The sequence below is a fragment of the Channa argus genome, chromosome 7 (genome assembly GCF_033026475.1).
Source record: "Channa argus isolate prfri chromosome 7, Channa argus male v1.0, whole genome shotgun sequence".
In the NCBI taxonomy this organism is placed as follows: Eukaryota; Metazoa; Chordata; class Actinopteri; order Anabantiformes; family Channidae; genus Channa; species Channa argus.
Genome location: NC_090203.1, coordinates 21618844 through 21642953, shown reverse-complemented (window position 1 = coordinate 21642953; position 24110 = coordinate 21618844). Strand labels below are relative to the sequence as shown.

At 41.9% G+C, this 24110-nt stretch overlaps 1 protein-coding gene across 49 annotated transcripts in view; it reads right to left on the bottom strand.

Moving 5' to 3' along the window:
• rims2a (regulating synaptic membrane exocytosis 2a) overlaps window positions 1–24110 on the bottom strand; it is a 126479-nt gene that overhangs the window by 44300 nt on the left and 58069 nt on the right. For 21 of the 49 annotated variants that reach the window (XM_067509685.1, XM_067509671.1, XM_067509675.1 and 18 more), the window contains 13 exons: window positions 22733–23676; window positions 12191–12402; window positions 10790–10909; window positions 9004–9103; window positions 8737–8860; window positions 7973–8019; window positions 7567–7679; window positions 6561–6608; window positions 4182–4312; window positions 3552–3744; window positions 3091–3244; window positions 2710–2730; window positions 860–928 (listed from right to left, as the gene is read on the bottom strand). In XM_067509685.1, the coding sequence (XP_067365786.1) occupies window positions 860–928; window positions 2710–2730; window positions 3091–3244; window positions 3552–3744; window positions 4182–4312; window positions 6561–6608; window positions 7567–7679; window positions 7973–8019; window positions 8737–8860; window positions 9004–9103; window positions 10790–10909; window positions 12191–12402; window positions 22733–23676 (2276 nt within the window). Of the gene's footprint in view, window positions 1–859; window positions 929–2709; window positions 2731–3090; window positions 3245–3551; window positions 3745–4181; window positions 4313–6560; window positions 6609–7566; window positions 7680–7972; window positions 8020–8736; window positions 8861–9003; window positions 9104–10789; window positions 10910–12190; window positions 12403–12614; window positions 22690–22732; window positions 23677–24110 lie in introns of those variants that run through there. The other 28 variants (XM_067509678.1, XM_067509680.1, XM_067509686.1 and 25 more) reach the window with 8 other exon arrangements.

The window sequence follows — 24110 nt, the reverse complement described above, 5'->3', positions numbered from 1 at the left end:
CCCTGCATTGAGAATGAAGTTGAGAGGGCTGGCATAGCGAGGCAGTGAGGGGCTGATGAGAATGTTAAAGAGGCTGGAGGAGGATTTCCCTCAGCTATGGTGTCATCAGCAGGTTCATGCTCTGCCCCTCTCTGTCAGTTTTCAACAGTAACTGAATCTATTCACTCTGTGATAGATTTTCACTCTCATTCTTATGCTCCGAGCCTTCTCTCTGTAGCCTGAATGTGCTAATATATGTGGGTGTGTAACTCTTTTACATGTAAAATTCACACAGCAGACATCTGTCTCTATCCTACTTCACCATTTACCAATGTCTTTCCTGCAAACCTCAGTGGCACAGTTTTCTGTGGTCTTGAAGTGCAAGAAAAAAGAGGGATCATGTTTATCAAAGTATACACACTGCTTGCCAAATCATATGTATGAATAACCTAACAATGCTTTTTTTCTGTGACTTTGCTATTCTATGCGGGCAAAATTCTGCTACTTTTCAGCCTGTGTCCTTCTCTTCTTTTCTCTGGCTGGTAAGAGTTCTGCTTTTCTTTTTCTGATGTGCAGCGTGGGCGTGCTGCTGGAGCCTGCGTGGAGTGAGAACAGCAGAACAGCAACTAGAAGTGCAGAGGTAGACAAAAGCGTACTGCTTCCTCACTGTGCTGCTGCTTCTGCTGAGGGGCTGAAGCATTATCTTGTGCCAATATAACATATAATGTTATTTGTTCACTGTTCTGGCAAGCATTCTAGCAAGCATTTGATGGATGGCGACATGTGGGAGGTTATTTAATTTAAGTATTGGTATTGCAGGACAGACCATTCTTAGCCAGTAATAAGTCTTGGACTGAATGTTAATGTGAGGTTTGTATACCTGTTATTACCCCAACACCATCTTCACAATCGTAGTCTGAGATCTCACTGTCACTTATCCTCTGGGATCCTTTAAGATCAAGAGTCAGAATGAAAGATGGAAATAAAAACAAGGGGATAAGAGGGTACAAGATGAGGGCAGGAAGAGACAGATTGAGAGATGGGCAAACAGGGAGAATGCATTTACATTTTTTTATGAATTCATTTTTTTAAATTTGATCTTTCTAGTAAAATCTTTATTGGTTAAACTGAAGTGTAAGAAATACACCGACTGAATGTACTGTCAGTCCTTAACTTGTGTCATTGTGCCGCACAAATATAACAGTCCTGCTAGAGTGCATTCTGGATTATATATGTGGAACCATGCATCAGCTGTAACAAATAATGCTGTATTTCACTGTTCGCCTTAAGCATAAACAACAGATCTTTCTTCATTTGAACCATGACACTTGTAATTGACACATTCATTTTACATTTGAAGTTGGGAGTGGGAAAAGTGATGTGGCTTTTTACAGCTCTTTCTTTATCCTCACCAGTAGCCTTATCATCCCTCCCTGTCCCCCCTCTTTAAAGTATGACCCCCTCCCTGCAGTCCGCCCATCGCCAGTCAACTTAAATCAACTTGGCACGTGTGCTTTTTCAGAAATGACAAGTGCAGCACTCTGGCAGTGCTGCTCCCAACCTCTCATCTCAGTTAGCTGGAAACTTTTTACAGCTGTCAGCTCTTTCACCTCACACTAACACAAACACACAGAAAATTGACGTGATATAGAAGTGAGCAGGCCGTAAGTATCTTTTAGAAGCAGTACAGCAAAGCAGTCCTGTGTAGCACAGACTTACAGTACTGTCATCTAAGTCAAGTAACCGGTATATGGTCAGTCAGTGACAGTGGTGACCGAGGGGCCGTGAAAAGAGATATTGATTTTCTGTAGAGATCACAGAGATCATCAAAGCATTATTTTTTTCTTTTGTTCAAGTAAATATTGATCAGCCACAATTTAAATCAACCTGGTAGTTTTGATGTCATTGTGGTCAACGATGTACGCTGACTATGACTATGTCAGAACACAAAGTGCATTACAGTTTGCTGGGTATGGGTCTGTGTACCCGCAGCCTGATCATAGTGTCTGTGCTGACCTCATCTCACTACAACCTGAAAACCACCAAGTGGCATTAACGTTGTGGCTGATTGGTATTCACTAATGCCACTTCAGGTAAAGAGTGAGAAGTCAACTATCACAGCAGCATCAGGATCACCAACCTATCCAATGACAATTTCTCCAACATATTCATACAGGCACACAAGCACAAGCAAAGCAGAATGAGCTACATGGTTTGTCACCTAGATTTTGTGCAATCAAAAAGGGAAAGAGTTTATAACAGGCAAAATAATAAACTATATACAGTACTTCACAGTGGAAAAACAAGTGGACACAATTTATATAATAGTACATAATCTATAGTGTCTGCTAGGACTGGCACAGAGCTGGAGTTTTATAACACTGCTTTAAGAGGAGGATCAAGTGCAGCTCTACAGCATATAGTTGTGGGTTGCAAGGTGGAATTATAAGATGTCTAGCAGGTGAATACGAAGAGACAGAGAGACCACAGTCTACGAAATGAGTTTCCGTGGAGTGTACACATATCTGCTACCCTGAGTGGATTTGAACTAGGCTGAGTAAAATATACAGCAGCTCAGCAAACTGAAACCTACGTAAGGCAGCAGAAACATGCACCCTTCATGGTAACGGGGTAAAGGGTCAGGGCACAAGGATGTAGCTTTGAAGAGGACAGGAGAACACTCAGATGCTCAACAAAGCAGCACTTTCAGTGAGTGCAGGTGGGCTTTACCTGAGTTGTATGAGCCTTTGTCTGTAAGCAGAAGCAGTAAGGTAGAAGTGACACAGATGGCATAGAAAAATAGTGCGAAAACTGCTAACACTGTCAAACTATTCCTAAACTAAAAGAAAACAGAAAACTGGTAGGCAATGTGACTTGAACGTCAACCACAAGAAAAAATATTTTTAAACAAGAACATACGTATGTACATTTGCTAATAATTATCAAATATGAAAAATGACCAATCCTAAATTCCGCTATATTATGTCAGATCCTGTTCATTTGTTCACTGAAAGAATGTGGAATAACTGAATTTAAGTAACTTGATAACATAAGCCACTGGCCATGTTCATTTATATGGCTTTTGTGACCTGTGAAAGCTGTGTTACATACTCTGCAGCCGTCTTGTTGGACTCTCTCCAAGGAGCTGTCTTCGCTGTGTGTTTGGGGAGGCCCGTGGGAGTGGAATGGAGGACACATCGTGGGTTTGTAGCTTGTACCAGTGAGGTTCATCATCTAAAAGAGCCGTCTCCAGCTCAATCAGTATCTGTCAGAAGAGAAAGCCCAACGTAAGGTATCTTACCCCAAAGAGGGTATCACTCAAATGGTTGAGATACGGTATCATATAACAAACACTTGGGCCATAATACCCAATGCTGAGGTGTGTTTTTTATCGTAAGAGTTTTACACAGAAGTCAAAAAGAAAAAGAAAAACCCTTTCTTTGTTAGATGAGGAATGTTCCAGCACAAACCATCTAGTGGGCAAACTTTTGTCGGGGGCTTTATGCCATTCTAAGGATTAGCTCAGATACTGTCAGTGAGTATCCCTAATGGGTTTGGTTTGGTCTTCTTACCTCTCCAAGGAATTCGCTCTCCTCCTCCCTCACCCTGGCTTGGTCCCACAATGTGATCTCCAGCATGCGTTCTCGAAACTCCCGCCGGTGCACCGGCGAATACATAAAGGTCTGGTTCCATTTGGGCTCTAAGGATTTCTTTACTGTTTTTGTTCTCCTCTTGCTTTTGTCACTGGAGGAACAATAATTCAAACTGTTTTTATTTACAACCATGATAGGGGAGAGCCACGAATACAACAGATCAATAACGGAACACAGCACAGGGAGCAGCACCACAGCATGTTGATAAGAATGAAATGGAAAGACAACTATACGATCTCTCTAAAAAAAACACCTGCTTTCTGCGTTCGTCGTCAAGAAAGAATTGCTTAAGAAGATGCAAAACTACACTAAACAACTCATTAAGTAACAAATTCACAGATATCCCTATTTTTGATGCTGATGAATACAAAACAGGGACACACTAGTGACATTACATCAATGCCTAATCTAGTCTGAGAACATCTGAACCAGTCTTTGTTGCCCTCTAATCTTCAGAGTCTTTTTAAATGCATTGAACTGACATTTCATTAACTGAGTGGGGTGAGTAAAAATAACATATTAGCAAGTGACAACTTTTCTTACTCTTACCTTCTGTCAGGTAGAAAGTAGATTTTCACATAAGGGTTCCTGGGCCTGCCATCTTCCCTGGGTGGGAGGTCTTTGGCACCCAGGATGGTGACAATTAGCTGATGGCCCACTTTGTCATACCACAGTTTGACCTGCAGGGGTAAATCAGAGACAGCCGGCTGTGACACAGCTCAAAGCAAACGAGGGGAACAGCTCACACAGGGAATAATGCAGGAGAAGACAAAGGTATTAAGTTGGAAAGTACACATATTTCCACATATTTTTATGCTTATCAAAGCCTATCTAATTGACTGTTTGCTTTTAGTACCGCATAGGGTCTTCTCCTGTATTTACCCTTCTATCTGCTCAAATGATATCAGCTCACATGCTTGGCAGGGAAATTTATCTAAGTTTATGCTCATTAAAACATGGACTGTGTCAGTGGTATTGTGGCATGATAATGCTAGTGACATCAAAATAAAGTAGTCAAATATGAGTGATTGTTTAGCCATCTACAAAAGCTATTTGTTACTTATTATGTTACTGGTTGCAAACATGTTGCCATACTTTGTATATATCTGTACTCGTGTTAATTTGAAGTGTTAACTTTAAAATGTGCGTGTTTCTCTCAGCTATAAAAATGTTCCATGAGAAACAAAGTTAACTGAATGGAACTGAGTGCAATTGGCACTGAATGTTCCTGAAATGCTAAAGCAAACAAGGTCTAAATTTAAAACAATGTGTGCTGTTGAAATGATATCATGTACCAGAGATTACAATGTCTCTAAAAGTTCTTTTAGATATTCAATGGACACTGATGTAGAGAAATCAATCATGCTATTGCGAAAGGAATCAAAGATAGTTCACACTAAAAGGGAAGTATGGACTCCAAAAGAAAACACTTAGAAGAAAGAGTCCAACTCAAGCCTTAAAAAAAGTAGATGAAATGATGCTTCTAAGCTCTTGTCCATACTTCTTTAAAATTAGGATTATGGAAAGGGTCTATATTGTTTAAAACTAGTAGCTATACATGCAGCAATGCAAGAGAAGGCATTCAAGACGTGTCTATAGATTCGACATAGGAAAAAACAGACAGCAGGGGGCTTATGGGAAAACAAATTGTACCGAACAATCTCTGAACCTTTAGCCCACCAACACGTTATTGCCAAATATAAATATCTGCGTGTCTGTGTAAATGGTAAATATTTCTGAAAATATCACCCTTGTATACTTAATAATTACATTCTGTGTGATAATACACATTGTCATATTGTAAACTACTCAAATACTTTTTAAATAATAAATAAACTAAATAAACTGAAATATACAAGCTTTCGCAAGAGTACACACACGCACTAGCATGCACACACACACACACACACACGCACACACACACACACACACACATAGTTGTGTGCGCACACACAGAACAACGGATTATTTCCCCCAGTTCTAACACCACATCATGTGTTTAAACCCAAGGTGCCTATCTTTGCAAATCATCTGTGTGGTGGAGTTTGCATCATTATAACAACATTGTCACATGATGTGAATATACTGGTTAGTACAAGTTAGTTTAAGGTACTGTTATGGGAAAATTAGTAGTATAAGCAAGATAAGTATCCCGTGTTTTGAGGTGCAGTTTGAATCTTGAGGCTATTGGAATTAAGAAAGCAGAGTCAAACAAATTGGTTCCGTCGCATATTGTAAAATACAAAACGAAAGATTTAGTAGATTTGAAGAGGTCCTCAAAGTCAAGAAAGGCCTTTCCTTAGTTTAAAAATTGTATATGGGAGGTACAATTTGCTTATTTGTTAAATATCATCTGCAAGGGAAAATGCAATTTAATTTGCAAAACAGAATAGGGTACTTGGTGTCTTTTCACTGCAACATGATATTCCAGACCCTTGATCCATGATCTGCTGATTAACATTTTTTCAACTTGCACATCCTTCTGTATATGTGTGGAGGGTTAGGGTTGTCAAGGCCTGGGTTCATGTCACACTGAAGCAGAGAAAAAACCAAAGTCCTTTGACCTAAAGAAATTTATAGAGACACCCTCCTGCATTGCCATGCTATAGGAGAGATAGCTGGACTGGAAGACTGGAAGAAATCAGACAATGGAGGAGTGTCTCTTAAAATGTGTTCAGATTAGCTGAGCATGCACTAACTAGGGATAATGATGTGAATGGGTTAAAATGATTAATAATAACTGTCATTGTAACAGTGAAGTAAATTAAAAAGAAGAAAATGACAATGCACTGCACTGAAAGGGAAACTTGAAGCTGCCATTTCCCTGGAAATGCATTTTCCAAAGTATGGGAACAGAAAAAAAGGCCAGTCAACAGTCAATGAGCAAAGACCAAATAGAGATTAAGCCCTTTAGACAGGGCCCATTACCTGGAACCTAGGGGCAAAAGGCGTTGTTCTTCTACTAAGGCTTTGGCTCTGGATAAGCAAAATTAAACAGCAAAAAAGAAAAGAAAATGCAATAAAACCAGAACCCCACAAAACAACAGGAACTCACAACACGCTCTACAACAACAGATATTTCTAGTTTTAGATGGGATTCTTCCTTACGTTTTCAATTATCATTTATGTCTTTGCCTCGTTGCTTCTTTATCAAAGATTACTTGTCCCTGAGCTTCTCTGCTCTGTTCTGCATAGGCCCCTTCAAGCAAGTTCTCAATGGCTCACAATCATATTCTCTCTATCCTCTCTGGACTTTTTCTTCACTGAATCCGAGCTTGCGTCAGCGTGACGTTAAGCCCAGTTGTTATCCCTAACCACAATTTAAATTGCTCCAAAAATATCATACACACAGTTCTTTACTGTGTAGAATTACTCATCAGTGATTAGCTGTTTTGGGATTTCAAGCCCAGTTCTCTAGTGGAAATGTTGAACATAAGAAGCAAGAAAAGGATCTGCAGACTGTGGACTTTTATTCTGATTGGCCAACAGAGTGCACTTGTGTTGTACATGTTGATGTCATCCAAATGATGCCATAGGTCACAATATGGAAACTGAGAATTAATATCTATAGTATGTTAGTCAAACAATCTTCTTCTGAATAAATATCGATGTTGTGCAGAAAAAGTGTCACAGAGCTGAAGGTTTATTCATCTCTCGTTTAAGTTTAGCCCTATACCCATTAAGCCCAGGAGGGAATTTATACTATATAATGGAGAACGGGCCAGCTGAATGGGCAGAGTGAGAGAAGCAGAGCCTGCTAGCCCTAACAATGGTTTAAACTAAACATAGTTTGAGGCATATAATTAATGCATACTGAGAATGTTACACTCACTAACCCATTGCATTCATGTGACTTTAACAGTTTTCAAATTAAATATGGAAATTCTCCGCAGGATTTCACATATAGCTGTTAAGTCAGTCTAAGGTTACTTACTGAGAGCTGTCCTGACAGGTACTGAGGGGCATCCCTCAGCATGCTGGGACTCATGGGGGATGTGACAGAGATGGATGGACGATCCATTTTCTGAGACTCAAAAGAACTTGAACCTGACACGGCAAAAATGACACAGTCAGATTAAAAAGTAGTGATGCTGGTTTTAGGTTATTGTTTTAGTAACTTAAAGACATAAGATGAAAGTGGGGGGGGGGGGGGGGGGGGCAGAAAGAAAGACAGCCAAGAAAAGAGACACAAACAGGGCATGAGAGCATGCCATGAGAAGACAGAGATACAGAGTGACAGAAGCAACTCTGCAAGACATTTCATTCACTTGATGTTTCTAGGCTGATTAATAGGATAAAATGGGATATTGAAATTGGTTAAAGAGCTTGACAAGACTCACTTGATTCCAGTTGTGCATGTGTGCTGTCTGGTATCCTTGGAATATCTCTAAAAAAAGCAAAAAGTAAACATGTGAATGCAATATAGTTTAATCATGATAAGCAAAGCATAAGTCTTCATTCACCCAGCAGTGGCCTTAGTAGCACAAAGACGGTCAGACATAAGAATTGATAAAGCAAGAACACAAGCTACTATATATTCTATTTTGTCTTTCTGTGTTCAATTGTAAAGAAGTCAATAGAGATGTTGAAGGTGCAGTAACTGATGTGTACACTTGGCACACCTGGCAAATTAGTTGTCATGTGTATATTGTTCATCCATGTGTAGTGGAAACTAAAAGGTAATTTGTAATTGTTTGTCTATGCTAGCTATTTGGCAAAAATATAACATTTCATTTGGTTTATAAATTCATCCTCTCAAGCTGATTATTCCTTTTTCCAGGTCACAGGGCCTGGAATCTGTCCCAGCATGCACTCTCCCTCTTATTTGGTAAGAGGCAGAGTGCAAGCTGGACAGGACTTAGCCCTGGAACTACTTGATATTGATTAAATTATTTAAACCATACATTGACAAAAATGAAAACACAAAACAGCCCCAGAATGCTTTATGTGTCAGTTTTGAAAGATACCGAAAATAAGCTAATTTTCTCTACTTGGCTTGTATTTTTCTTTCAACAAGGGCATTTTTCTGCTTACTGTTACCAGAATTGTCACATGAAAAGTTGGTGTGTGTATGGTGTGTGTGTCACGTAGTGTGAGTTCTCACCCTATAGGCCGTGAGACCACCAGCTCCACCTGCGGCTCAGGCTTGGACTCTAGTATGATATTGTAAACTTCTTTAAAAGTGGCTCCTTGTAAAAGCTTCCCATTCCACTCCAGCACCTGGTCACCTGTAAAACACAAGAGACAGTAATTGTCACATCAATACTTTAATAAGTCACACTAGAGAGGTCTGTGTTAAGCTGGTTACTACTAAATGAAGTAAATACATATCTTTGTTAATTTACTTTCTTCTTGTCTTTTCTTGCAATACCTGGTCTGAGATGTCCAACTGTGTCGGCCAGACTTCCTTTCCTCACTTTTGTGATGAAAGCACAAAGTCTACCAGATTCCATCATCTTCCCTCCCACCACCTGTACAAACAATGAAGTGACTGTATCAACAATAAAATCCATATGCAATCTAAGGTTGACCTGTTTGTGTCATTATAAAAGCACTAGTAATGTGCCATATCAATGGACCCATTCAAAGAAAACGGGCCCCTGGAGTTAGGGAGGGGAAAGGCCAGTCACCCTTTTTTTTTAGCCTTCTGTGAGTCTGTCTGGTGTCATTTTACATGTGTCTTTTGTATTTTGTGTCTGTTTTGGGACAGATTGTTCCACTTTTTGTGGTCGTGATCTTTGAAAATATTTTATGTCTTTTAACTGGGGTCTTTCAAATAAGAAATATAAACAGTATTATCAGAGGTTCTAGGACATTGTCCCCCAGGCCTCTTAGGCCCCTGGGCCTGGTCCCGTAATCCACCCATGGCCATAATAACACTTCATAACAAAACCTATGAAGATGTAGCATGTGCATTGCAGCTTGCAGGATTTTAAAGTGTGCTGTTGATGGCATGGTTTTGGCTTATGTCTGGGGGCTCCAAATCCGTAATAAAAGCATTATGAGGAGAGGGTCAATGGTAAAAATCCATCTCTGCATTCTTCCCTAGGGACACACTCTGGTGGTGCTCGTGGTTCAGTAACACTGGAGAGCCCTGGGCTAGAGATGTACTGTGCAGTCCTGAGCGGCTGTTCTCCACTCTGCTCAGCTTACAAGGGCATCATACAAATAAAAATTCCTCTTAATGGCAGCTGAATGCCAACATACAAAGGAGCTTAGGGAAGTCTGCTAAATGAAATGGTTTTATGTAATGGGCAGGAGCCAAAGAGTGAGCCTTGCAAAGGTGAATTGAGAGAGATAGGCAGTGAGGGCGAGCCTGGCAGTCTGACTGATGGACTGACTGGCTGGACTGTTGAGTTGGTTGACTGCTGCTGAGCAGACAGAAATGCACAGAACCAGTGAGAAGAAACAAACATGCGATTTCAGGAGGTTCATTCAATCAGTAATGATTTTCCCCCCATCCCTTTCTGTGTTCTCGGTCCTCATGGCCCACCGTGCATCTCTGACTTTTCACTGAGCAGCTTTGTTTTCCTTTTTACCAGAGTATGCCACCGGCAGATTTATGAAACAGTTAAAGGAAAAATAAAAACCAAAGCATCTACAACAGCAAAACATTTTGTACTGCACATGCTTTGGCAATGCGTTGAGTACTTTAAAATAATGACAAGACTGAAAAGGCACAAACTATGTGATAAAAAAGTACATATCTGGGGATGAGCCCACTCTTTTTAAAAGAACTGTAATAACTGTACCAATAATTATTATAAATGATTAAGTTCAGAAGCAAATACTACTCATTATTATACAGCAGTAATATAATCAAATCTCTGCTAAATATTATTACGGAGTAACACAATAAGATATTCAATAATTAGAAGTCAAACAGGTAATCAGTATGTCACAAACTAAGATACAACCTGAATATAATAGATCTTACATGTGCAAAGTAATATCTTAATATAAATGTACATAATCAATATAGAGTCACCTGCACATATCAAAATCCTTAACACAATTTATAAGATATGACATAGTCCAAATTCAAACATGCAGATTTAGAAGCAGAATAGCGGTCCAGCATAATTAGTTTAGTGTGTCCGTATGGGACCATCATACGTTCAGACACACAAAAACAAATACATATATTATTAGCTTACCTTCAGACCAAGCAGAGCCCCTGAGTCTCGTGGCACACTTCCATCTTTCATGCGCTTATTGAGCAAAATACGCCCTATCAAGCGGTCCCCATCTTTGGACGGCTGCCACGTCACCGGGTGCTACAAGGTCAGAGCAACAACACACCTTTTGTTTAACACTCATCCATTTGGATTTGATTACTTTAGACCAAAACAGACAACTGTCCATAGTGAAATGGGGCATAGGGGTAAAACTAATTCACTCGAGGAAGAAAGTTCTCACAATCTCTGTGTTTTTAGGCCACAAGGTGCTCAATTACTTCATTTTCAATAGAAGAAATATTCTTTCTCTCAGTGTAATCATGGATTAAAGTATTGATGAAACACTCTGAACTTTTACAACTAACCACAACTAAATCACACAACTAAATAAAACAATACAGATACTTTTTATTTACAGAGCTTGTGTGAACCTGCCAGTGTGAGGGGGGAGTGAGATTCATGCAGAGCCCCATGCAGAGTAAAGCAAGCAGCCCCAACACTCCTCCTCAAACCAGCTCCTCGGACTGGAGAAGGAAGACCAGAGAGTGCTTTAATACACACCATCAAGTGGAGAAGTAAGGGGAAAGCAGAGAACAAAAAAAAGGGGGGGAAGGTCATCTATGATATAAGAACAAATGAGGTACACCATGTGGTTTAAGTTTGAAGATCAAAAAAGATGAAAAATGTACGGCACAGAAAAAAAAACCCATGTAACACAGAAAAGGTGAAATTACAGATGTGGCAGTGGAAGGGAAAAAGAAAAACAAATGTTTTTTTGTTTTTTATGCAAAACAATTCCAATATTCCCTGTTTTGTGTGCTTACAATCATTTGGAGTTTGGCAATACAGTAGAAGTGAATAGAAAGATGGGCAGGGGGCAAGTTCTGTCTGGACGGGTTCCGGGGGGTTGGGCAGCAAAGTGAGAGGTACGGGCCTGAATAAAGGTGTTCCTACCACACTAAACAAGACTGCTGCAGAGCAAGAACAAAACATACGGAGAAGAACGGGCATGCAACTAGGAGAGACCCACATTCCTGTGTGCAATGACCAACAGAGAGGTTGTGTGTCAGTGCTCTTTCTTTACACCTATTTTAAGATGTGTAGTTTTTGTTTGGGGAGCAAAACAGCAAGTACAGGTTGCAAGCAAAGAGGGCGCCCCCAGAAGATTTTTTCAGCAACACCGAGCAAGGTGGAGCCAAAAGTAAAAAAGTTTAAAAAAAAAAAGAATAAAAATTAAAAAAAGAGAAATCAATTTATACAAGGTAAAAAAATCCAAAAACAAACACCTGACCTATTTACACTTGACAGAGAGCAAACAAAGACTGGATGGGTAGGTTATAAAATCATAATAACAAAATGCAGACTAGATTGTCTCAGTACCTTCTCACTATGGCTATGCTCCTCGTTTAGGGTAGTGCTACTGCACGTATCAACTCCAGAGTCTTTAACCTGTGGTTCACACCATGCCAAGTCCTCTTCAAATGAGTGTCCCCCAAAGCGCACCATTTTCTTTTGCCTCTCAGATAAGGTGTGTGTCGGCTCGGACATAAATGCCTGCTCAATAGTTTTTCTTTTTCCCCTTTGACTTTCCCCTACAGGTGTGGGATAAAAACAGAAAGAAAAACAGAAAAACAACATGCAAAGGTGTAAATAAAACGAAGGAGACATGAAATGACAAAAGACTCTGGGAGAGGGGAGCACGGGGGGAGGAAAGAGACAGAGAGAAGGAAGGGAGAGATGGGGATTGTGGGATAGGACGGGGTGGGGGTGGGGAGGTGTCAAGGCAGGACTCCACATGTCTCACCAAAGACATTGGGGAGGCCTCACTGCTATGCCATGATGCATGGTCCCACCAATGGCCATCCAAATCTCCTGTAAGGTTGGGGGGAAAGGGCGCACATACAAGAGAGGACAGCAAGAGGGACCAGTGAGGACACCACAAACCACAAGGTACCAACATTAACACACAATACACATACAGTACTTAACATGTGTGCAGATACGCACGCACACACAGACACACACATATATACAGTACTGCTCTAGCTGAAAACGTTATCATCATGTGGAAATCTAAGATCCCTGTAGAGAAAGAAAAATGCAGCAGCTCAGATAATACATAAACAATGAATGCGGATTTGACCACCTCAACACAATTCTACATTGTCAGGATCAGAATTCTAAGTTTTAAAAACTTTTCTTGTCTTTCCTGTAGGACACAGATTGAAAAGTCTGGATTGTGTTCCACTATCACATCATAGGAAAACCCCTGCAAAGGTACTTGCGACATACAATCACAGCACAGAGCAGATCACCACTTTGTATTGTTACATTCATTATATGAGCATTACATTCATAGCTAAACCTGACTGACTGACGTCATAATGGGTCTTTCATCCATATACAGAATCTTAAACTCAGGAGCCGGTTTACTCTGTTTTAGTGAGTGTAAACAATATAACATGTGTTGGAACAAAAAGTCCATTCAACAATAGATGTGCTATTGTTATACAAGCCCCTTATTGAGATAAAGGCAATATAATTTGAATATATATAAAAGTAGAGGGACTCATAGTAATACACGGACTAACTTACTTCACTTTCACCTGTCCCCATGTTCTTATTATGCTTTTATTTACTCTGGATAAATACAGGGATTCATGGTAGACAGTCACACAATTCATTATTCACATTTTATTCACCAAACACCTTTTGCCCCCTAATCCCCTCATTTCTGATGGGTTTGTCTTGTATAATTAAAGTTGAGCTGTTTGTAGTCTCAAAGTTTGCTCATTTGGATGTACTGTATTCGAAGGGAAACCTGCTGATCATGGTTCTGAGTGCTGATAGAATCAAGTCAAGGGAGCATACAGTGACCCCAGATAACTAAATCCCCCGTTCTGAATCAACATCAAGTTGGGTCAGAAACTGAAATAACTGAAAACTTATATTAAAAATTTTTGCAACCAGCATGGTTCATTTTGTCTAGATCAATAGGAAGAAGCCGCCCAAGATGCATTGAGATCTGTGTTGCTTTCCACAAACAGTTAGCCTAACAGTCATCGTGTAATGAAACCCTAGTATGGTTGTGTTCTCTAAAACAATACCTCAAACACCTTCTTACACAACAACGCGCATTTTGTTGAAACTTTGCATGCTGCTATCTTCTCCTATAGTAGTTGCATCTGTAGGAGGGAGGAGAGCAGAACTCTAATGTGTTTAACTGGGGATTCAGATTGCAGTGCAACACAGCCTTAACTGACCTCCATCTAAAGTGCACTAGGGAGAGCTTTTAAAGAGGAGGCTCTGATTACAACTTCTTCGGTAGCATCAGCGAAGATACAGTCTTAAAAAATACAAGATGGGCAAGTGTATCTGTAATATGACATTACAGGATAAAGACTTCAGTGATTTTTAAAATATATATTCTGACAAGACGCAACCAAAAGTATTAAATATATATGTCTCTGATAGATGAGCTGTCAGTGTACAGGATTTGCCATGTTTTCCCATGCCAATTTAAAGGGCAGTGAAGAGACAGTGTGCATTTTGAATTTAATTAAGAGGCTTAAAAAAGTCAAATTAATTAAAGGTGAAAAACATCAATTATCAAACAATCCAAACAAACGTAATGCTAGAGAAAGGTATGGAAGTAAAGACTGAAAGTTAAATGTGTCACACTTCCAGAGTGTAGCAGTATTAAGTGGACCCAGAGTAAGATACGGATCAGAGTGGGTGAGGTGGTAAAAAGACTGTTTATTGTTAGGAGGTACACAGGTGGAGACAGGATTCAGAGGGAGAAAGGTCCGTGCGGAGAGGCAGGTAAGTGGCCAGAGAATCTTAGAGTACTGGTGCAATTGGAATAGTGAGTTGCCGGGGGAAGGATGGGCTGAGGCCTAGGGGAAGAGAGCCGAGGAGCCAGAGAGGTGAGTGGACGAAGCAGGGCAGCCAGAGGTTTGTGAAGTTACTGAGACCATCTGGCCACTTGTGGAGGGCAGGAGACCGGTATATAAACAGCTGTCACTAAGGAAGGTGATTGGATTCAGGTGTGACCACCACTGCTTCTCCAGGTAAGCTTAAACACACACACATAAACAAACACACACGCACACGCACACACACAGAAACAAGAGACAGGGAGGTGGAGGACAGGGTGCTGTGATACTACCCCCGTCAATGGTCGCTTATGGGCAACCCATGGGATGAGCATGTTGGAAGTCTCCGATGAGCTCAGGGTCCACGATTAACGCCCGTTCTTCGACTAATAGGCACAGAGGACTGGAAGTGACTGGTCTGAGCTGAGACACATGGAACACTGGATACTCTCTCATATTTCTGGGGAGCTTAAGTTTTACTGCAGACTGGTTGATAATCTTTTTAATTGGAAAGGGGCCAGAGAGTTATGCATATTCAATCCAAGGTAGAAAAGAACTCCAGGTGGAGGGTTTGGAGGAAGTGACAGATTAGCTCGTTCGGTTTGGCCATTAGACTGAAGTCAAACTCACTGAAGCCCCCAGAGCATTGCAAAATGAGGTCCAGACTTGAGAGGAGAATTGTGGCTCCCTATCCAACAAGATGTCACAGGGGATGCCGTGAAGGCGGAACATGGTCTGAAAAACTATTTGGGTTGTTTCTGTGAACGAAGTCTAGTGCAACGTGCCTAGCTGCCCCACCATGGGCACAGAATGCACAGGCTGAGACAAACTCTTTGGTGTCTTTGGTGAGGGAGGGCCACCAAAAGTGTTGCAGAAGAAGGTTTAGGGAGCGGTCTGCACTAGGGAGACATGAGAACTTTGAGCGGTGGACCCATTGAAGGACCTGTGGCCAGATGTGAGGTGGGACGAACAGGAGGCAAGGAGGTCTGGTGCCAGGTTTGGGTTAACTCTGCTAGGCCGAGCGCACCTCGTTTTCAAACTTACTCATGATTGTACCCACCAAAAAACAAGGGAGGGCAAATAGGCTCAGGGTCATGAGAAGAGGTTTCCGGGAAGTGGACAAGGGACAGGGCATCGTGTTTGAGGTTCATAGACCGGGGGCGTAGTGTGAGTGAAAAGGTAAATCTGTGAAGAAGAGGGACCATTGAGCTTAGCAGGAGTTTAGGTGCTTGGCTGTCCTTATGTGGGCTAGGTTCTTGTGATTGGTCCAGACAATTAAAGGTTGCAAGGCGCCTTCTAACCAATGATGCCACTCCTCCATGGCCAGTTTCACTGTCAGGAGCTCGAGATCGCCCACTGAGTAGTTTTTTCGGCCCGAGACAGCTGACGGGAGAAGAAGCCACAAGATCGCAGCTTTTGACCGTATTGGCTGCATTGGGAAAGGACCCACTCACACTGATCTCTGAAGCATCCACATCAACAATAAATTGATGGGAGGTGTCAGGCTAAGACAGGATTGTAGCAGAGGTGACCAGCTCCTTCAAGTGGGAGAAGGCGCCCCTCTGCTCGGGGTTCAGGGGGCACCGGAGAGCTGTATGATGGCAGGCTTGTCCCCATGTTCTTTGCCTGGGGGATGGTCGCTGGTCTTCGGCTCCTCTCTCTCCGCCGTTCATGGTGGTGGTTGTCCAGTCCAATGGCTAGATTAATCAATTCATTCAGGGAACTAGGGAGATCCCTGCGTGTGAGCTCGTCCATTGCCTGGTTGTACAGACCGTGGTGAAAAACTGCCTGCAACAAGCGTTGTCCCACTGGGTCTCCATAGTGAGTTCTCGGAATTACCTAGTCTGGTCTCTGCCCACTCGAGAGCCGTCCTTGGAGGAGCCCGATAATGTAAGAGACCTTTGCTGAGTCCGAACAAGGTGATCGGCTGCTGGGCAAAGACCAGACAGCACTAGAGAAGAAACCCGCAAAACTTATTTAGATCACCAGAGAAGGGCTTGGGAGGAGGCACATATAACTCACGGACTGCGGTAGCAGCGGGTGGCTGAGGAGGAGTCTCTGGAGGGGAAGGAGAGGGGGTTAAACTGGAGCAGAGCATGCTTACCATCTCTGTCTTACTATCTCTTACCAACTGGGAGATCTGCTACACAGATTAACTCAATCCTTCCTCCAGATGCCGCATCTGCTGGTCATGCTTCCCCAGTACCAGCCAGAGTGCCCTGGCTGGTGACCGCCCATTGCAGCTGGTTCACATCTCCTAAGTCCATTAGAGTGGCCAGATCTAATGTCACACTTCCAGAGTGTAGTAGCACTAAGTGGATCCAGAGTAAGAGACGGACCAGAGTGGGTAAGGTGGTAAAAAGACTATTTATTGTTAGGAGGTAACAGGTAGAGACGGGATTCAGAGGAGCACTGGCAAGGGAGGAAGGTCCATGGAAAGAGTAAGTGGAAGGAGAATCTTGGAGCAGGTGGAACGGTGAGTTGAGCTGAGGCCTGGGGGAAGAGAGCTGAGGAGATGAGGAGGCGGACAAGTGAATGTAGCAAAGCAGGGTGGCTGGAGATTCGTGAAGTTACTGAGCTGATTGGGCAGGAGACCAGTATATAAACAGCTGCTGCATCAGGTAGGCTTAAAAAACACACACACACACACAGAGAAACAAGGGAAAGAGAGGAGACAGGGAGGTGGAGGAGAGGGCACTATGACAAAAGGTGGTCCAAAAAAGAAAAAAAAAGGTTTGTCAGTGATATGCTGCTGTCTGATCACAGCATTGAAAATCCCATTATGTAGAAGCAATGAGCATTTAAACGTTATTTGCTTTCATGGGCAAGTCATTTTATAAAGTAACAAAGTGAATTAAGAAATGGGCCTGATGAAATTGCTCTTCTTAAAGCACATACTTAAGCGAGGGTCATTTAAACAATACAGAAAGTCTATTTGCTGCTGCTAAGCATTCAGCAGACACTGGCCCGTAACTTGTACTGTACATGTTGTACTTGTGATATGGTATTTATGGAGCTGTAGTGAGCCTTAGGGCCACGGACACAGGTAAGGTAAACTAAAAATATTGCATTTGTGCAGCCCCTGGGCGAGATACGTCACATTTCCAACACTTCACTTCCCCAGCAAAGAGCTGGAGAACGTAATGGATCTACAGTACACAGGACGGGCTTCCTTCAAGCATTATCTGGCTGAGTATTCGATCTCAGGAAAATCAGGGAAGTCTGAGGGAAAAGCATAAAAATAGACTGTATATGCATCTCGATGAGGAGGCCTTGGGGGGCTGGAGCATACAAGAGTAAAGGTATTTTTGGTGGAGAAAAAAGAAGTTGCTTGAAAAAAGAATGTTGTGCAAAGATAGTATCACTGTACAGTTTACAGAATAGTCAGATCTTCAACTTTTCTAATTATATAAGATAATACTAACAATGGAGATCCAGAAATGCAGTACCTTAAATACTGGTCGTGAAGATTTTTTTTGAAGAAGAATGAAGGCTTATTACAAATTGAGTCTAGTAAAGTCTTATAAGGAATTGTCCTGTGCTTCTGATTTTGGTAACACTCCCCAAATTATTTTTATCTTTGAGGATGATGTAAAAAAAAGTTTTTTGCAATATACTTTCAGAAGTTGTGTTTGGACTTCTTCGGGTTGAAGAAGTGCAACCCCTCTAGCCATAAGCATATTTGCGATTATGTTTAATATTAATATTATTATTGTTATATTATTACTGTATAATGTATACATATTAAAAATCCATGTCAATTCCTGCCACAGTAAAGTGCTCGCAGAAGACATTTCCACACATATATTTTTTTTCAACATCTGTGTTGTGACTAACTTGCAAGGTCAACCTGAGCAAAACAAATTACGTTTTCTTCCTCCCTCTGCTATAAGAATCTATCCATCAGTCTAGTTGAGGTCTAAAACTACTTACTGTATACAGTTATGCACTGTGATAAAACGTTATGGATGTTCCTGGGCATGCTTTGCCCTCTCAGCCCTTTAACCAACAGCTGACAACAGTGATTACCCTCTTTGCCTCCCAGCTGCTATTCTGTCGGCTGTATAAACACCAGAGCACAGATCAGTGTAGTAGACATTCCATGTTGAACAAGTGACTTGCCTAATGTGGGCATGATAGTCCAGACAGCTTAGGGCCTGCATTCATGACCATGGAGAGGAAGAAACATATTGACTTATGTGGAGACAGCGGTAGGTTCTGGTTTGCTTGCTTCGGAGAGATATATGTACTGTAGAATGAAATTAGATCCTTCGTGACTTATCTTAAAGTTACATCAGTCATTCCATATCCACCTGTGTCTGTAATTCCTCTCATTATCCTCCACCTCCAGCCGCCTGCTTCCCTGCCCACCCTTAATGTCTGTCAAAGAGAACTAGAGTAGGCGCCAGCATGGAGACAGATACAGCCTTTCCCTTTTCTTTCCCAGAAGCTTTATTAACAGTGGCACACCACAATTGGGCACTAATCCCCAGGAAGGCACTGTGTGGTTTTTCAAGGAGCAGGAAACTCATCGCTGCCATAAATTTTGAGCATCAGCAGTCTGCGCCCAGCCCTGCCATTTCGCCCAGGCTCTGAGGCCCGACAAAGTGCTGATTCAGGGCGAAGGCAGAGCACAGGCAGTGGCGGAGTTCACCACCAGCAGACTCTCCATCAATTTGACAGCTCAATAAAAACCAGTGTAAACTATTAATTGGATCATTAATTATTGATGCTGTTTTTACTACAATTCAAGGAGTGAGAAAAGAAAAGAGGCAGGGGTGAAACAGTGTATCTGTTTAAGTACGGTCACCACACTAGGAGGGCAATACAGTGTCAAACCTCTGGTAGTGGCGGGTCCTGAAAAGTGTACCTATAGTTCAAAATAAAAGGCTAAGTATCTTCTCTTATGATGCCCAAAACACAGCAGCGGTGCCAATTAAGGTATGAAAGGTTAAATTTGAAGTATTTTGCAACCATAGTTGACTGATGACTGCATGTTAGGGGAATCAATAAAGAGGAAAACACAGGGAGGGGCCATTGCAATAAATCTCCAGTGCTTGCAGGCACGAGGCAGGCCCATTATAGCTGGCACACCTTCTCTCCTCCAGTCTCCTCCTTCCCTTGGTCTACCCTCCTTCTTATCCCATCAACACCTACTCCCTCCTCTGTAGCCACCTCTATCTCGTGGCCCAGTCAAGCTGAGTTTACAAACCCCAAGACAGACCACATATGGCCAAAAGGTTGTTTCTGCCCTTGTTTTCATCTCTTTCCCACCATTGACTTGCATGCAATCCCGACTGTTGGGGCTTAGCTGCCCACACTTTTCTTTGGCCTTTTCTCACTCCTGGTGAGTGTAAACACTATACAGTACCTAATCAACTGCTTCTTTAACCGGGTCAGCTGAAATGTGAATGTAAATTATCATCTGTGTGTAAGGATGTTCTTAAACAGGGAGCATTTCATATACTGGAACAACTGGGTTCATCTGTGCCTTTTCTATAGTCATGCTGTATGTGGTTATTTTCATAATAACTGATTTCCATCATAACTGACTTTAAGATTTGCATATCTAATCATATTATATTTTTCAATTGATTTTAATTTAATATATTAATAAACTCCGGAATGTAAAAATCTGGGGTATACAGTTTGGATCCTGTCTTTGCTGTGTGTAACATAATTAAGTCTACTTTGACACTGTGCAAACAAGAACACCCCTTTTAAAATAAACTGTCACATAGCACATCACAGAAGCCCATATTATGGCATAAATTAATCAAACTGCAAAGATACAGTAGATCGACATAATGAGCTGTCCAAGGATGTTCTGTAGCGGAGGTGGAGTCAGATGGGGGGCGTGGGCTGGCACTGCCTCCCCCAAAACCAAATTGGCCAACCCACAAGCCACCCCCAGCTTGAGTGGCAAGGTGGTAGGTACCTGCTGTAGAACGTTAAGCACAGGGAGAAATGGCCCAATCTGAAGCTGAAATAAAATGACTATCATCATAAATAGTTGAAAAAAATGCTATTATTATGTAAAAGGTAGTTTCATATGTTTTGGAACAATACAATTGTAGCCAGGCAGATTATCCCTGCAAATGATGTATTTTGCCTCTCCCCAGCAGTTTATTATTAATTGTTTATGACTATTTACAGTTGAAAATATTAGATGTTATATTTGACATACTGCCACCCTGTTTTGAACGGGTGTCCCAGTTTGGCCACCACATTAAAACAAATTCTAGATCCACTCTTGTCTATAGGCAGTATGTAAAGCTATACCGCTTCAGTTCAATAGTGTCACACATTCTTTGTTTCCCTGCTCTCTCCTACACAGGCTGACCTGTGGAGGAGGCACACAGACATAGACAGAATCAATAGGAACTCTGACCCTCAAAACAGCCTATTTTTGTTCCGTGGCTACCTGAAAACCTGGAAACTCCCACATCAATAATGTAGCTCTGTTGTTGGGCTGCTTCCTTTGGTGAGAAGAACAGTTACATAACAGAGCGGGCCAGCTGAATTCCTCTGCTCTCCTCTAAATTAAACAGTTTGAGCATGTGGCACAAGTGTAGAACTAGTGCTACCACTGTTTCTTCCTTTATAACTTCAATTCCTCAATTTCTACCATGTTCCCCCAATTCCAGCCGAGTGATACATCTTCACGAGGATTACATCATGCCAGTTTCAGAAGTCACATACTCCCTGGTGTTTTTTATTTATGTTTTGTCCTTTCGGCTCATCCAGTGAGTTCAGGGTCTCCACAGTAGAGCATTTGTCAGCATGTTGTATTTAGCACAGTTTTTTGCCCTTCCTGACGCATCCTTCCCCAATTTCTACCGGGCTGGGGACCGGCACTGCTGGGGATAGCGATGGGCTGTAGGGGGTCAGCTTCTTGCCCAGTTACTGTTTTAATTTCAGTTTATATAAGCAATCTAGGCTTACACATTTTATATTGTTTAACCAGGGCATCTGATATGTGAATAAAGCAACTCCTAACAAATATTCTGCATCTAAGTATGATACAGCTGTTTTTTTAACGTAAATAAAAATATATATGATCATGAGTCTTTGTATAAGCAAATTAAAGGACTTTGATCAGAGCTAAATACTACACCATGCATTCTGTAGTATGAAGTCTAACAAATGTGTTGAATGTGTTTCCTTCTTTATTATTAATTTATATATGTTTATTTATATATAATTACAACCCTTGTTATAGATCAATATGAAAATATCAATTTGCTATTTTACTGATTTTGCAAAAATATCCATTCTATGCAACACTGAAATAATAATTAATCCAGCTCACATTGTTTCCCTGGACACAAACCCCCAACCAGTCTCTGCCTGTATTCCTGTCTGTTGGTTATAGAATACTGGCCTTTAGAACAAACTGATCAAGTGAAACAGCTATGATGGAACCGAGAAAAGTATACAATAAGGTAGGAGTAAAAGGATCTGGCGTTGGAAGCATTCATTTAAAATCACAGCTTACATATCTCACCAATCCACAATGAAACATATTTGACTCATGAGTGCAAAAGCCTCCCCCTTGAAAGGCTGTAGAGCTGTAAATTAATGGACAATAAACATAAAACACAACAGCATTCTGCACATCAGTAAGAATCTTTTTTTTTTGTTGTTTTAAAAATATGTCCTGTAAAAGCCAGGGTTTCAAAAGTGAAAACTGGTTTAAAATAGTTTCCACACCTCTAAAATTTTGCTTTTATAAAGTCAAAATGTTTTAACCAAAAATTATGAGCCCTACACATAAAAACACACATTGGAAACATAAAAGCACACGTATAGATTGGGAATCTTAAGGTTACATCTGAGTCAACAGTTGCATAGAAAATATTAATATGAGACAAAAATAACTATTGCTGTAAATGATAATTCAATTAAATGTGTTCTTACAACACTGTGTTAATTTGCTAAAACTATATGATTCTACGTTTTATTTTTGAAATATAAAGAAAATGATAAATAAAGCAATATACAATGTAATAATAGCAATAAGGCTGGTGTCGTGTGTGGCCCCTACCTTTCTCACTGACCGACTCACTCTCTATCTCCACATCCTCACAGCTGGTGTACTCTGGAGTGGTAGCCAGTTCCTCCTCTGAGCTGCTCAGTGACACCTGCCGCATCTTTCCTCCTTTTTTGGTTTTGTGGGGCTTGGGGGGTGGTGGGCGCACCGACTCTGACTGGTCTGAGCTAAGAGAGTCATTCCTTAACATGCTCTCCATCTTCTCTCTTTTGGACTTGTGCACAGCTGAACTGGGGTCCAAGTGGTGTTGCTGCCTCCTCATTGGATCCCCGCCTACACCTAGGTCTCCTCTTCGCAGGTCACCCGATCGGTCACCCAGGACTGGGCTGCGATGCGGCGTTGGTGGACTATGGTTAGAGGTTCTGTGGCCCCCAAGGCCAGGACCTATGAGCCCAGGGGAGGAGCGGTCGACAGAATAGGAGCGCTGTCCCACCATAGGCGGCCGGCGCTCGGTGAGATGCTGTCGCGACAACCGGATGGGGCCGGGGTCGTCCTGTTCCGTGTAAGCCAGAGAGACATCACTGTGGCGACGCTCATGCCTCAGGCGGCCCACCTCAGCGTGCATCCTCATTTGTTCTTCATAGGGCTGCGGCTTAACAGGATAGCGTGCCAGGTTGGGGTCGCTGCGATAGCGAGCCTGGAACTCCTCCTGGCGCTGCCGCTGGAGCTCATACTCACTAGGTGGTCCATCTAACTCCTGGTCTAGTGGGTATTCCTGGGAGTGCCAGCGTCCAGGGCCCCTCCGGTAGCCCATACGTGATGCATCCACATCTGGGTATATGTGTGGACCCCGCGGAGCCCGCCGAGGGTCCCCATCCCCATAGTCAGACGGTGATCTGGGCATGCCGCCGTCTGTCGGGGCATACTGTGAGTGGTCGCCCCCTGCCCTTTGCTCGTATTTTTGGTTTGGATCCCTGGATGCAGATGGGCTTCGTTTCCTGTAGAGAGACAAAAGAGAAGAATTTAGCCTTTGGTCCACTTTCAAATGAAAGCATTTGAAAGCAAACAACCAATTGCTTGCATGCAGGTGGAGATGGGAGGGATCGAGTCAGACAAGGAATTGGCACTGCTTCATTATAAATCACTGTGCTACTATGCTCAGGCTGAAGCTTAGAGTCTGTAGTCTGTGGGTTCACTTTAATTGCCCTGCACTGCATGGGTCTCATACCCTGTCAAAATCTTCAAAATGCTGCTCTGTTTCTGTCACACACACACACGCACATAGAGAGAGAGAGAGAAATGAGACTAAGTAGCAGGATGCAGCATCCCTCCACTCTCTCACTGCAATAGACTATATTATGTATAACATGGATGACTAATGCTCTTGTAGCTTATTTTCCATGAAACTGGAATGGTAACTTTAGATTGGGAA